We start from the raw sequence: 14,698 nt of genomic DNA, 5'->3' as shown, positions 1-14,698 counted from the left end.
TTAATAAGCAGCTAGCCTCCAGAGCCCCCATCAACTTGACGACAAGAAAAGTGGTATAGAGAGTGAATGAATGCATGAATGGATGAATTAATGACTATGATAATAATAATAATAATAATGATAATAATATTTCCCCCCACAAATGGATGCATCATGTGTCTCCTTTTGACTCTGCCCTCCATTTATAATTTGAGTGAAGATTGGATCACGCTATTCCATCCTGCTTGATGGACAGCAGCAACATATTTTGGATTTATGAATAGAGCGGATCTATCAAGCTGCCAGTCACCCGCTGCTACAGTGAACTGACTGATTGAGTTCGATGTGAATTCTCTTCGGAATGGCATTCTGGTCAATGACAGAGTCAATTTTCCTCTCTTTGTCCTCCATGTCTGTGCTCTTCTTTATAACCCTGCCCCTCTTCGTCTTTAACCCTCATTGTCTGGTCTCCCCTCCATCTATCTTAAACCGCCACGAGCACAAACACCCCATTGACTTCCGCCTTGATGAAGGACACAGACAGTCAATAAGTGCTAATGGCACCATGACTACAGATGAGTTCGTATGCTCATCAGTGGCAAACAGTGGTCTCATTACCAAAGTCCAAAAAAAAGAGAAACCCCAACAACTTATTTATTTATGTATTTGTTTATTTTCTCTTATTTTGATGCGTCATCTTAATATTTTTATTGTTATTGTTTCCCTCTTCAAATTGCTGGAGCAGGAAGTTTTGGCCAATAATGGGTATATTCACTGAAGGTTGTTTTTCCACTTATGGTATCAACAATTGGAAATCATGTGCTAGTAAATGACTCAATTTACTGAACTAATTGTTTTAGTAGCATGAAAGGATGTAATTCTGAGTTTATTTAAATAATGCAGAAATGCAATATTTGATGGTGCTTCTTTATTAAAATATCAATACAGTGTCACTGATTTTCAATGATAACTTCAGTAATTACAAGTAAATATGTTCAAAAGTTTTGTTTCGAAATCCTCCTGGATTTTCCTGTTCATTTTCAGAAAATATTTGAAAAAACCTACAACATTTTGAACTACCATCATACGAAACATATTGAGCATATGAAATATTGCCCAGCTGTAATTCATCGGCTCCTATTTTTGTCTCCAAGGGTGTACAACGGGAACTAACGCTACTTTTTCATGTGAGCTCTTATCTCAGACAAGCATCCTGCTCATCTGTAACTGGAGGGAATTTTCTTTATCGACCACGCTCATTTTCCACCTTCTTTACCTGGAAAAATGACAAAGCTATTTCAACATATTTATACGTAACTTCCTGACACGCCATTTATTCATCAGTGCTCTTTTCCATGGACTAACTTTGTGTATCTTTGCAACATGCTTTTTTATTTCCCTATCCGTCTCTTGGGGGGACCGTTGGGCGGTGGGGATGAGGCTGAGGGCTCAGCTGGGGGTAAATGACTTTGCCTGAGCAGAGAGGCAGGTGCTCTCCAGGCGTCCGTTTATCAGTCCCGCCACAAACCCTGCAGATACAGAGCAGTATAAAGTCTGTAGGCGATGGGAAATATTGGATGGGGGGAGTGGAGGTGGGGAGGAGACACCATCAGCACCGGTGAACAGCCGTGACTCACTTCCATAGTGCCGTTATCTCATGATGTATGAGAACAGGTTGCTGGTGTAACACACATCAAACCTATGGCTGTAACAATTTTACCTGTGAATATGTGAAGCGTCACCTAAGGGCTGAGTATTGTGCTGGAAATGAATATCGTGAAATTCAGATAACAGGGGTTTCTATGTTGTTATGCAGTATATCATGCTATCTGGGGACAGTACATCATATATTTTCGTAAAAAAGAAAAAAAAAAAACCTCCAGCATATTGAGAAGTAGCTTAATATCTCATTGAAATAAAAGAAATGTGACATTGCGCAATCGGTGTCGCCTTGTTAATCCTGTTCTGAATCTTTCCATTAACAATCAATTCCAGGACATTTATTAATGATTTTCAGGTATTGTGTTTGTTTTGGGGACTGGCTGTCCATTAATTTAGGTCCAGTAAATCTATCTATTTAAATTGAGGAGAAAAGTGGAAAAGGAACACGCGAACACATGAAGGGGCACAGAATTGTCAAAAAATAACCAAAAGAAACACATGGTCTCTTGACACTTATCGGCGTTTGGATGGGGAATACAAATAATGTATACATGCTTTTATTTAAAAACACATTATGATAGCAAAGTTTGACACTATTTTTTGATTTAGAATCAGGGCTCACCTTCTTTTTTGAGTCATTCATCCATCATAATGTATTTCAGCTTCTTAGCTTTGTTGGCTTTCTGTCATTATGTTTTGTAACCACTGCCATGATGCTGGCTCGGGTCTACACATAAAGAAAACCTCAAGGATAAAACACAAAGGATAAAATGTGAAGGAGAATTATTATTTAAGATCCCAATTCATTCACCCTTTAGACAGTCGTCACACTTTTATCTGTGAATTGATCCATGTCAATTCAAAGATGGAAATATCATTTTCTGATAATATAATCCTTTTTCTGGTTCAAACTGGGTATTTTCTAATTCCCGTCTCTACCCAGGAGAGTCTGACTCACAACCTTGGCGTTATGAGGCTGCATGCATCCCTCGTCCTTATCGTATGTGCCCATATTGGGACTCCTCAGTGTGACTCCACTGCGCAATGAGGATGGACTATGAGATGGGGCAAGGGTCGTCAGATAAAACAGCGAGTGGAAGAAGATGTCGATGAAGTTAAATTCAATACTTTATACGTTGAAATTTTGTTAACCTGTTTGCGATATTCGCTTGTTGTACATTCGATATAACAGTATGCCAATTAAAGGGCATTCTAATCTATTCTATATTTCCTATGTTTTGCAAAAATATTGTGTGTTGAGTGTGTTGTCACTTGCAGCTACCTTCGTCCTGCCCAATTTACTTCTGTTACGTCACCAATCAGACCTTTAGCCGTGTATCATCAATCAAAGTGAATCATGGGCTTATTGTTCGTCAAAATAATGACAAATTGTGTTGCCAATACCGAGCTCATTATACCGTAACAAATTATCTCACTGACTCTGGAAATGTCACATTTGCAGAGTAGATGTTCCTTTTACTAGTTTTTCAAAAGTAAGCCCTTTCAAAGTTTACAGAAAATAGAATAATATAGTCTATGCACAAAAAAAATTAATGCTATCAGCCAACTATCAAAAAAACCCCATTATTTTTAACTGTTTTTTTGGATTTAAATTTAATCATTATATTTTACTGGGACAGTTTGTAGCCCAAAGGACAATTTACTAATACAATTGTAAAATGTAAAAAAATAATATAAAATACAATCTGTGGAGAAATACAGGCCAGCATATAATGAGACATTGGACATTAACTCTGAATATTGGCTTGTGAAAAATGTAAATAAAATGAAACTTCTGAAATGTTCTAGTTCTTGTACTTTTTATTTTCTCTAACGAGTTTCAACTACTTTCAGTTCTCTTTGAAGTCAGGTGCAATGACCAAGTTAACCATGGATTTTATCTTTTTCACTCAGGAGTAACAGTTTCGTTTGTCTCTTTATATTAGGTGATGTAATGGAGCTCATACACTTCCTGCTTATACAGGAAACTGTGGCAAGGAGGATTTGCTGAATCAGTTCAAATCTAGTAACTGTCGGTTTTGTCCGCTGGTCAGATTCTATTCATTTACTAGGATCGTCTTCTTCACAGAGATGCACCGCCGGATGAGGTGGGCTGTTGATCGCAACCCATCATGGATGTCGTCGGTCAATCCTTTCTTCATCCAAGAACCAACTATGTAACTGGCTTCCGCTCTTTAACGCCACCCTGTGTGTGAGCTGTGACACTCAGGACTCCAAACCATGGCACAGATGGACTACAAGTACACCCTCCTGGGCTCCCCAGCTGATGACTACAGAAAGAGGCCATTGCTTCTGCAGGTGGACGACACACCCATGAACCTATTCGCGGTTCTAGAGGTGAAACGGGAGCTACCGAGGAGATGGAGTAACCTGAGCAGTTTCCGAAAGGTCCGACTCTACAGCTTCCTGTTCGGCCTGGCGGTCATGTTCCTCATCATGGCCTCTTACATTTTGACAGGGGACAAAAAGGGTCTCCTCCTCACACCCTCGCCCTACCATTTCAGCAGCTTGGTCAGCCCGGGACCTTTTGCCTTCAACCTCTCTTCGGTCAAGGACTACGCACATATCAAATTAGTGGTCAAGTCTATCACGTCAAAGGTGGAATTTCAAAACAGTAGACAGCTTCCAGAGCTCAAAGCGTTGGTTAACAGCGAGCAACATGTAAGTAATCAAACACTCATTTCCCTTTAAATGTCCTCAAAGGTCTTATAGTGGATGAACGTTTGATCATTTGCCATAATGAACTTCGAAGTGTTTTTATGTGGTAAACATTATTATCTTTCTGTTTAAGTTATAACACAAATGTGACTCTGCCTGATATTCAACTGGCTTTTAATTGACAATCACAGATGTGCCTTGAAGCATTTTAAAGCGCTAAGTGAAAAGGTAATTCAAATCTGTATTCTTGCCAACATGCTGCTTATCCGGGTTTCAATACACCACCTCCATTACAATTACGTACGGGCTGCTAATCGAACTAATAAAAAGATAAAATTGCAGAAAATGTTATAACGCGTGATGTTTAACCAGATAATTGCCTCTGGCTTTGTCGAGAATCTAAAGCCTAAAATTATCAACCGTGCTGACTTTTATCAGTGTCCATCTCACCTAATAGGTCAGTCCAATTAATTGTTAATTCTAATGATAATTAGAGGACTTTTTGCTACATCGCTTCCTTATAAAAGAAGCTATTGATCATGCGCTTAGCCACAAGGTGATCAATACCACATCCATGTCGAGACGACATTAATTCTCCTTAAGATAGCCCCGCTGCACCTGTGTGATTGACAACCAAAAAATGTTTGAAAGTGAAAAGGCCGCAGAGAACGATAGCATTAGAAATGAGCTGCCTTGCTTTGATACCTGAATCCGATTTAGTTCGCCGGCGGACTTTAAACCTGTTCATGGCAGCACTCGAGAAAATCCTGGTAAATGATGAATGAGAGGACTAGGCTGAATAAAATGAAGCATCACATTATTTCATGCGGGACACAGAAGTCATACGCCCCAGCTGTAATCGCCTGACAGCCAGATGATTGAATCAGCATTTGAATCAGTCACACACACTTTCCAAACCCTTGCAGCCCATTCTTACAATGGCCATTTACACTCAGTTCCCTCGCACAATGAATTTAATGCCGCCGCACTCGCTGCTACTTCTGCAGGAAATGGCTCGCCGCTGTCCATCTGGTCTCCAGTTCCTGTGTTACAAAAACGGTCACCCTGTAAGTAAGTGACCACTGGGGATGAAGGTTAGAATCAGGGCTGTAACAATACGCGCTGACATAATGTATGAAAAAGCAAAACAAAACACAGCATACGGCGAATGCAGCCTGCAGGTTCTTCAGTTTTACTTAACTGGCCTGTGCTTATGATTTTTGTTGTGAAGACCATATAAACCAAGATGGAGTTTTAAATGTGATGGGACTATATTAAGACTGAGAAAAGACCGTAAATTTGCGAATCCCTTCATAACATACCTACTTATAATAAAATGCGAAAAAAGCGAACCCACAGATACGCATTGAATTTAGCTGAAAGAGGCAAGGTCTCACAGAACCATCAACAGCACTTCCAATAAATTCCCCTCTTTACTGACACATAGGAAGAAACACAATGTTAATTGAATACTGATTAATAACACACAAACATTTTTTTAAACAGTTCCATGAATAGCAAAAGAAAAAAAAATGTGTATATATATATATATATATATATATATATATTTTTTTTTTTTTTTCATCAGCCTTCTATTGCAAATCTTATGGAAATCCCAAATAGTAACTTTGACGGAAATGACTTGCAGAAATCAAACAAAGTGAAACAATAAATAAAAATTGCCAGAATCCAGATTTGCTATTCTGTTGGACCATTGCTTTCTCTTGGTCCAACAAATTGTATTCTAAGGTGGCTGTGTCATTTTTAGTAAGCATTGGATTTTTTGTATACAAACAGTTTATAAGCCAAATCCACCATTGCTGCAAATCTGGCGGACAATTCTTGCTGGGCCACTCCAACCAAGCGTGGAGAAGCAACAAGGTGACGTGTAAATGGTGATTTAGCCCTTTACACAATCACTATTTACTTTACGTTATATTTGCTAAGCCTACATCCTTTGCCTTTTACTCCAACATGATCTTTATGAAACACTTTCCGGAAAACGGCATATTCGGTTTTGTTGACAGATGTTACCAAGTGCTACCTTGTTGTTTTTGTTCCATTTTTTTTGTATGTCTCTGTGAGAAATTCCAGTTTGCTGTCAAATAGCTCAGCGAGATGAGAAAAGTAGTTTTGGTTTTTAGGTAATAGATGTAAAACCTGATAGCAGAGGTTGGATTGGGAGCATTAAAGATGTACCAGCCTGAGAAAAGTCAGGGTGAGTTAAGATAAGATAGGACTCTATCGGTGAATTTGCTCCCGTAATATAGAATTTGGAACCATCTTATAGAATTCCTAACTTAAGCCCTGTCATATGAAGTTTCTGTAATGATTCAAGAAGTCCAATATTGCTTTTATGTCTTTTTGGTAACATTTAATGTTGTACTGTGCACCATACATCAGCTTTGCAGACCTATCAGGAAGCTGTTTATCAGACACCATCAGCAACTGCTCTTCAGTTATTTCCAACAAGCGGTTGTGTTTATGACGAGAGTGTTTCTGACTGAAATGTTGACTAATATTGTTAAAATATTGACTCCTGCCACCCCAGATTTATGTTATTGTTCAAGCAGACCAAAATGGAGATTCAGGACTTAATCTATTTACATGGTGAATCATAGCAGTACAACTGCTGTCATAGTTCTGTTACATTCCATCCCATGCAAAGCTTGAAAGTTAGAATAAACAGATACTGACTTACTGTTTTGTTGAGGCTTACAAAATGTAGGTGACAGAACTGATGAAGAATTTTAAAACAGCCGGCTGGGGCCACTGGTTTGAACTGGGGCCACATGGTTTGAACAAGAAAAAGATGTCCAAAGTTTTACATTTGCTACATTTCCATTTTTATATTTGTGTGCTGCACAACAGGACCGAATTTAAGAAATAATCTTGATTTTATTCAAACTCCAAATGAGTGCTACTGTTGTACTTCAGTCCTGCTGTTTTTGTGCCTGCAGCAACCTAATGCTTATTTTTTTAACTGAAACAGCAAACCAATAAACCGCAAAATAAAAAGGATGTCTAACCATTTAAACAAGTTATTTAATATTTATCTGCGCCCTGAGTCAGGCTCTGTTGATACTATCTTAGTAATATCACAGGATTAAAGTTGATGATCATCAAACTTACCTAAGGCCCAGTTTGCACTTAATTCATCTGTGTTTTTAAGGAGATAAATGGAGCTTTATAAGGCACTTGTATTCTGTATACCTGCGAAAATATATAAAACCCACATAACTCAATGACAACACAGCACCTGGAGCAATCTGTGTGTCAGGACCCATTTTGCGGTTTTAGTTTGGATTTACGACTCTTTCTTGGGATTTTGTTTTAAAATCAGTTTGTTCTTTCGTCGACGGTGACCACAACAGTTTCCCCTTTGCTCGCTCTGCCACTGGCAGCAAACTCAAGTATGTCCACATATATTTAATACTTTCACTTCTGTTCTTCCCTGATTTGTAAAGCATAGTTTCCACAAGTCAAAGCCTAGTTTTCCATGTGCCATCTCCTTGCTCTGCGTTCTTTCTTGGTGTGCCTTCACTGAATTCCCATCTTGTTGATTACATGCCATTTTAAGGGCAGCATTTGTGATACAGGTCCTGTTGCAAAGGTGCAGGGCAATAATGGCTCCCAAAAATGAGAATTAAACTAACCTTGTTGTGTTTCAGCCTTTGCTTCTTGTATTCATTGAGATTCAGTGTTCGTTTCTATGCACACTGGAGTTTTAAATGTGAAATCTAAGGTTAATTCTCGAAACCTTGAGAATAAATATTTTTTACCGATGTTTGAATATAATTTGAAGAACACCAAAAAACGTACACAGCCTCCTGGACTTCAGCTTTTGTCTTTTTTCCCTCCACCATAGCCTTTCGTGCCCAATGAAAGGAAAAATAGTTGTTAAAAAAGAGACATAGATGTATATACACACACATACACATATTTAGTGCTGGAAGTTTGTCATTAATCACACCGCCTTTGTTGGGAGAGCATATGTTTGGTCCAGCTTTACTGCAAGTCGCCTTGATCCTCTACAATGCTGAAGGCTACGTGTCCATACAATCATGGAAACCAAGGCCTGACCCAGCTTCCTCTGTTCAGAGAGAAAATAGATAAGCTTTGTATAAACTGCCATATTCTCTTTTTTCTTTGCTATTAACAAAAGGTGTTTTACAATAGTATGTTATGTTTTAATTGCCCACCTTGGCCGGTTTGAACCACTTACCGAAAAAGCGAGGCTTTGAACGTCAATAACATCACGTGGTAGAAGCCTCAATACATGTTCCGCCCTGCACTTCCAGGATTTCGACACCCACTAGTAGAAAACAAGTAACGATTGACTCAGCAGACACTGCCTCACATGCGCGGACGTTTACAAAAGCCAAGTTTGGGCTCGTTTGATGTTTGGAACAGGAAAAGAGAACATGATCTACCGTGCTACGAAACCTTCTGTGCCAAAACGGGAAGCGGTCATCGGGGAATAAGGGTGCAGACATGCAACATTGAAAAGTAGATCAGCCCAGGGCTCAAAAAGACACTTAACTGGGGAGTTAACTAGCAAGAACTCACAGGATCAAGTATTCAACAAGATGGAAATCAAAAATGGTAAATTCAAGGAAAAAATAAAATGCTTTCCAACGAGAAGAAAAACAGATATCTCGATTGACTGTTGACACGGGGGAAGTGATCGGCAGTGAAACTGCAAAGTGCGCTGGTTGCCGACAACAAAAGAACGAACCGATTTCAAAATAAAAACCCAAGACAGAGTCTTACTGAATACAAACTAAAACCCAAAACACTTGCCTCTCAGAGCAATCCGAGAGTTCAGTCAGCATGGCAAAAAAGCAAAAACCCAGCAGGTTGATATTTAAATTTTGTCTGGCAACTGGAACGTAAACTTGTCCTGAACGTTGAATGTTTTCTGATCCCACAGATGGTGTTTTTTTTTTTGAATCCCACAGCAGTCAGTGGACAAAAAGATTTTTATTGTCAAATGTAACCAGAAAATGACTTGCTGCTATGATACTTCCAAGGGTTTAAGAAGACTCAGTCTTCAAACTTTGTAAACATCTAAGAAGTTCAATGACTCAGCTAAATATTTGTGTGTGTGTGTGTGTGTCACTACAGATGTTTTCAGTTATCCCACGCAAATTCCTACCTGGTGTCAAGAACCCCTGCTGGTATGAAGAATTCTCTGGGAATATATCCTCCGACCCTTACAGGACAAATTTGTATGCACGCTATTCAAGACGCTTCCGTATCGTGTTTCAACACTTGAGGAAAACTTTCCGGGAACACTTGTTTCACCGCGACGGGAGACTCTACCGCCTGCGGTGCCTTCCTTATTTCTATATCATTGGCCAACCAAAATGTGGCACGACTGACCTGTACGACAGACTGAGACTCCACCCGGATGTCAAGTTCACTACTTTCAAAGAGCCACACTGGTGGACCCGCAAGAGATTCGGTGAGTACGGAAAACAATCGCTTGCCAGTAAAGATGCCTTCCGGCTGGTGCTAAATAATGTGACCTATAATGCACATTTAATCTAGATTGGGCCACTTTAGCAAAAATCGGTTACATCGGGTTAATTGGCAGCATCGGGATTTAAGATACCTGAACTGTGGGAAGTTAATTCCATATTATCTCAGTATATCAGAATGTAGGAAGATCCTTTGTTTGACAACTTTGGAAAAAGTCAATTTTTTTAGAGGGGTTGTCACCAATTTATCATTTATCATTACTTTGAAATAAGTAATAAATTACAATGACCATGATCAATCTGCCATCTTCTTTTGTAGGTCAGTACCTAACAATTTGATCCTGATGGTTAGCCTTGCTTATATTTAATCGTCTTCAGGAATCTCATTGACAAGGAACCTTGATATTCATATAGATGGGAGGAATATTGATACAACATTTATGGAAAAAAAAACCTGTGGTATATACCAATTTACTCATGTTGAATTGCTCTATTATTTTAGTTGACACTGGTCTTAACAAACTTTGCATTGTCTTACCAGGCATTGATTTCTGCGTAAGAGCGTGTGTCGCAAAAAGAAATATTCACTTGGTTTCATTCAGGCGCCTCTCCGGGCGATACATCCAGGACTCAGCAATTCAAACGAAAATGATCTAAATGGATTTAAAAAAAGAAACAAACAATTATTAAAATGAGGGGGGAAAAAAATGTATATATTTTGATTTTGTGGTGAACTTCTTTTGAAAATGTGAAGCGCTCCTCATTCTGAGCCCTGGATGTAACATAAATGAAGTCTCCCTCAAGGCAATTAACCGACAAATGAATATTCAAGAGCAATCCTCTGCTGTGCATGAGGATAAACCTAAATTGTTTATTTTCTAGCTGAGAGCTGTTAGCCTCAAATTTACAGCTGTAATGGCGTATTTACAATGTTTAATGCTTCTCCCATTCACCATTTTGACTGCAAATGGTCTCTTCTTTCTCCCGCAATGTGCTTCCTAAACTATCATCATCCCCTTTACCAGTGAAACCTACCCATCTTGATTCACAGATGGCAGAGCTCACGCAGAGATGGTGCTCATTAATGTCTCAACAAGGGCTATATGCAGAGGGATCTTAACTAGCAGCGTTTCACTATCATCTGTGACATGGATTTGTTGCTGCAGTGGAAACCACTTGAAAAGAAGATGTGAAAAATGCAACATCTAAAGCCTCCTTGCACACTTTGTGCGTACATATGCAGATTGCATCGCTTCCTGAGTCTTTTGACTGGTGCATGACACAAACTTCCTCTTCCCTCTGTTATTTTGACTCTTCGTGGATGCTTTCACCCATCTCATGCCCAGATAAACATAGTGTGGCACCCCAGGGTAACCTCATACAGAGAACACACCCCCAACCCACCACGTATGCAAAGTAAATGTGCAAATTAACATTTCTTTCCATCATTAAAAGTGCACGTCCCGACGGATGAAATGCACGTGTCAAAACAGCAGCTGTGTTCATACAAAAATGAACGAAAAACAGTAGCATTCCAAAAATGAGCAACATAAAAAATGAGGTTTAGCAGCACAGACCTAGCCTACCGATGCGGCGAGACAGGAATTTCCATGGACTATTATGTTTGCAGATGACATTGGCGACTTCTAGCTTGGTGACAGATGACTGGAATTTCCACGGACTATTATGTTTGCAGATGACATTATGATCTGTTGTGGGAGCAGGTGGAGGAAAATTATGGGAATGAATTCCAAATTGAACGGTGTGGGTACTTTTAGAACGGATCGAGAAGGCGGAAGATTCGAAGTACTTAAGGTCAAAAGTCTTAAAGCGGTGGAGAGAGACTGGGTGCAGATCTGGACGTTGCAGAGGTTTCGATGTTAAGGGTCTCTTATTGGATTGGATGAATCAGGAATGTGCCCATCAGAGAGACAGAAAATGCTGATATTTTGGAGACAAATTCAAGGCCGGAGGATGTAGTAAAAGAAGACATGGTGCTAGTTGTTGTGAGAGAAGAGGATAAACAGAATAGGGTTAAATAGAGGCAGATGATTCCTGCGGCGACCCCTGAGGGGAACAGCTGAAAGGAAAAGAAGATCACTGACCTATTCAAAGTTCTGGTTTTAACCTGTATTTTGGACTTTAAGGTAATTTTTTGTCTTGATTTACAAGTTCTATCCAGATATTTCCAGTTTTTACTGAACTTCAGTCATGTTTTTGATGGTCCCACCATTCTGAGAACTGAATTCAGAATGAAAAACGTCCCTCTAAATCATCAACTTAAAAAGACAGCCAAGCATTACATGAAAAGCCAGCTATTTAAAATGTCGATATTATATTTTCAAGTATTTTCCAGTGTAGACACACTTTAGAAACACACAAGCTCTTTCACAGCAACCCTGGGAGCCGGATAAGCAGGACGGAGAATGACTGAATGAATAAACCGTTTTTGGTTGAGTTCCCTCTATCTTATTTAGAACATCAGCTATAAGTAACCAAGATACTGGAGCAGTTCTCTACATCAATCTGGCCTGAAGTGACAGATCTTATCCACTGAACTGGCTTCTTTATATATATTTATTTTGCGTGACTGCCCAGAGGCACCAGCTCGTGGGGTTCAGTGAGCGATTGAGACAAGGAATACACTTTCAGATATTTGTCATATTCCCCAGAGTTTTTTTTTTTTTTTTTTTGGAGCAGATGCAAACAGGTAACAAATTGATGGTTGATAAAACAGGGATGAGGACTCTATTTGTGAGGCCTTTCAAAGAGGTTTTTAACAAGCGTCGGATTTTTATTTTTTTTTTGTGCAAAAGGGAGGAGGGAACATTTCGTAATGAATCCGCAGTTTGTCAGCGTGACTCTTCTCTGAGGGTTATTTATCCCTGTCAGAAGACATGATTTGTGTCTATAATTTATTATAATAATACAACTCTTCTGACACAGGGGCGTTGGGCTGTCCAGACCAGGTGCGCTTTATTTGGTGGGTGGACCCTCTCGGACCGCCCATGCTGCGGGGTTTATAACCGAAAGAGCCATTAGGGCTCATGAATTATTGAGAATCTTCAGAAGTGGATGTACGAAGAGCGCGAATCAGTGTGTGAGCGTCTGTGTGCGCGTGTTGCTAATGTGAGTCTGAGTTTTGTGACGAAGTGTGCGGAGAAAAAAGAGGCAGTTAAAACTGGAGTGTGTAGATCTTCCTCTCGACTGATGGCTCTGTTCAAAGTCACTTCTGATTACAGAAACGCCGGCAGATTAGATAATGACTTGGTGCCGAGCTGAAAGACATGGGCCTACACTTTGTTGATAATCTTATAATTCTCCTTAAAGAACAGCAGCTGCACTATCACATCAGTGCAGGATGAGGACTCAATTTGCATGGTGATTTCCTCTCTTTGGATGAGCGCTTTTCTTCTGCTCAGCAAAGACTGATACATTTTGCCTGGAGTGATCCGTCTAAAAATGACTTAATTATTTCAATAATTTCGCACGGGGTTTCTGGCACGACACCCCTTGATTTGAACTACGTCAAGTGTTTGCCACATTTCTTTCGCAATTTCATCCAAATTCTCACCACAGAGGGAGGCTTAACTGTTGCAGCCAAAGCCACTCTTTTGAAGTTCATCCAGATGCAGACTGTGCCCTTAATCCCACGTAGACTCACAAAACCTAATTGGTGGATTGATCAGTCTGCACGCAAGACTTTTTCTAATGTGTTTAATTCAAGTTGAATTCATAATTATGTGCTCTTCATGTCAGGGTGGCAAGCTTTCCCGACCTTTTTTTTTTTTTTTTTTTTTTTTGCCGCATATGATTTGGTAGCAAATGCGGTTTCAGTCCAAGGACGGATGCAGGTCTCCTCTCTGTTATTGTTCCTTATCCTTCCATCTCTGCCACTTTTAACTTGTATATTCCCCACAGCCAGCCCACCAATTTCCTCTAAACGCAACCTTTGACATGCTAAATTCAAATAGTCTTGTTTTTGTGCTTATTTATTTCGCTCGCATCAAGGTTCCACTCGGTGAAACAGTGATTTGAGGCACCCCATAACATTCTTTGTGGAGCAGTTTGAACGGTAGGCAGATGCTGCTGCCTTTTATAGAAGCCATCAGGAGACACAGATTGTGACTGTGTGATGCCTCGTTCATATCAGCAAGCAAAGGTTTAAAAGCGGCGTCACACCTCAGGTGCGTGTGACAGAAGTGGATTCGGATGAATGATGATGCTGCCTGTGTTTTGAGATTTGTTGTTTTTTTTTTTTAATTATGTTTCCTTCTAACTAGAGAAAGGGAGTTGTACTGCAGCGCCACAGTTACCTAATTATTTTTACTGCACTGATCCTCAGAAGTCCTCCACCGAATCTCCGCACTTACCTTGTAAACGGTAATTACACCACAGCAGCTCAGATGGAAAACATATTTGCTGCTCCTCCAAGAAAGCATTAAAAAAAAAGGCATTTTCCAAGAAAATACATTCAACTGACAGGGTCAGTTTTCTTTGCCACATACTAACTACTTGAGAGATACATATCCAGGAATTTATTAGCAAGAAATATCTGATCATTTCCAACAGGGCACCATTCTATGTGGAGTTTGCATGCCCTCCCAGTGTCTCCATCTTCAGGTCTCCTGGTTTTCCTCCGACAGTTCATTGGAGCCCCTAAATTGCCCAAAAATGTGAACGAGAGAGTGAGTGTTGAATGTCTCTATATGTGGCCCGGAGATCAACTGGTGACCGATAAAACCAAAAAACAAATGGGATAAACTCCAGCTCCTCTGCAACCCCGAGTGCAGAAAAAAATGTTTAGACAATAAATTAGTGTAATTGTAATATATGTCATTGGTTATTTTTTTTTTGCAGAATTTTTAGTGAATGTCAGGTAATTTGTAATTCAT

The 14,698-nt window shown here is 39.7% G+C and overlaps 1 protein-coding gene across 1 annotated transcript in view; it reads left to right on the top strand.

Annotated features, from left to right (window-relative positions):
• chst15b (carbohydrate (N-acetylgalactosamine 4-sulfate 6-O) sulfotransferase 15b) overlaps window positions 1–14,698 on the top strand; it is a 46,173-nt gene that overhangs the window by 20,227 nt on the left and 11,248 nt on the right. Inside the window, exons 2-3 of the mRNA XM_086139708.1 lie at window positions 3,731–4,323; window positions 9,448–9,787. Of these exons, the coding sequence (XP_085995834.1) occupies window positions 3,883–4,323; window positions 9,448–9,787 (781 nt within the window). The 5' untranslated portion in view covers window positions 3,731–3,882. The remainder of the gene's footprint in view (window positions 1–3,730; window positions 4,324–9,447; window positions 9,788–14,698) is intronic.

The sequence above is a fragment of the Fistularia commersonii genome, chromosome 32 (assembly GCF_037954325.1).
Source record: "Fistularia commersonii isolate RoL2024-O1a breed Wild chromosome 32, RoL_Fcom_v1.0, whole genome shotgun sequence".
Classification (NCBI taxonomy): Eukaryota; Metazoa; Chordata; class Actinopteri; order Syngnathiformes; family Fistulariidae; genus Fistularia; species Fistularia commersonii.
Note: the sequence above shows the minus strand (reverse complement) of the source record. Positions and strands in the feature narration are given on the sequence as shown.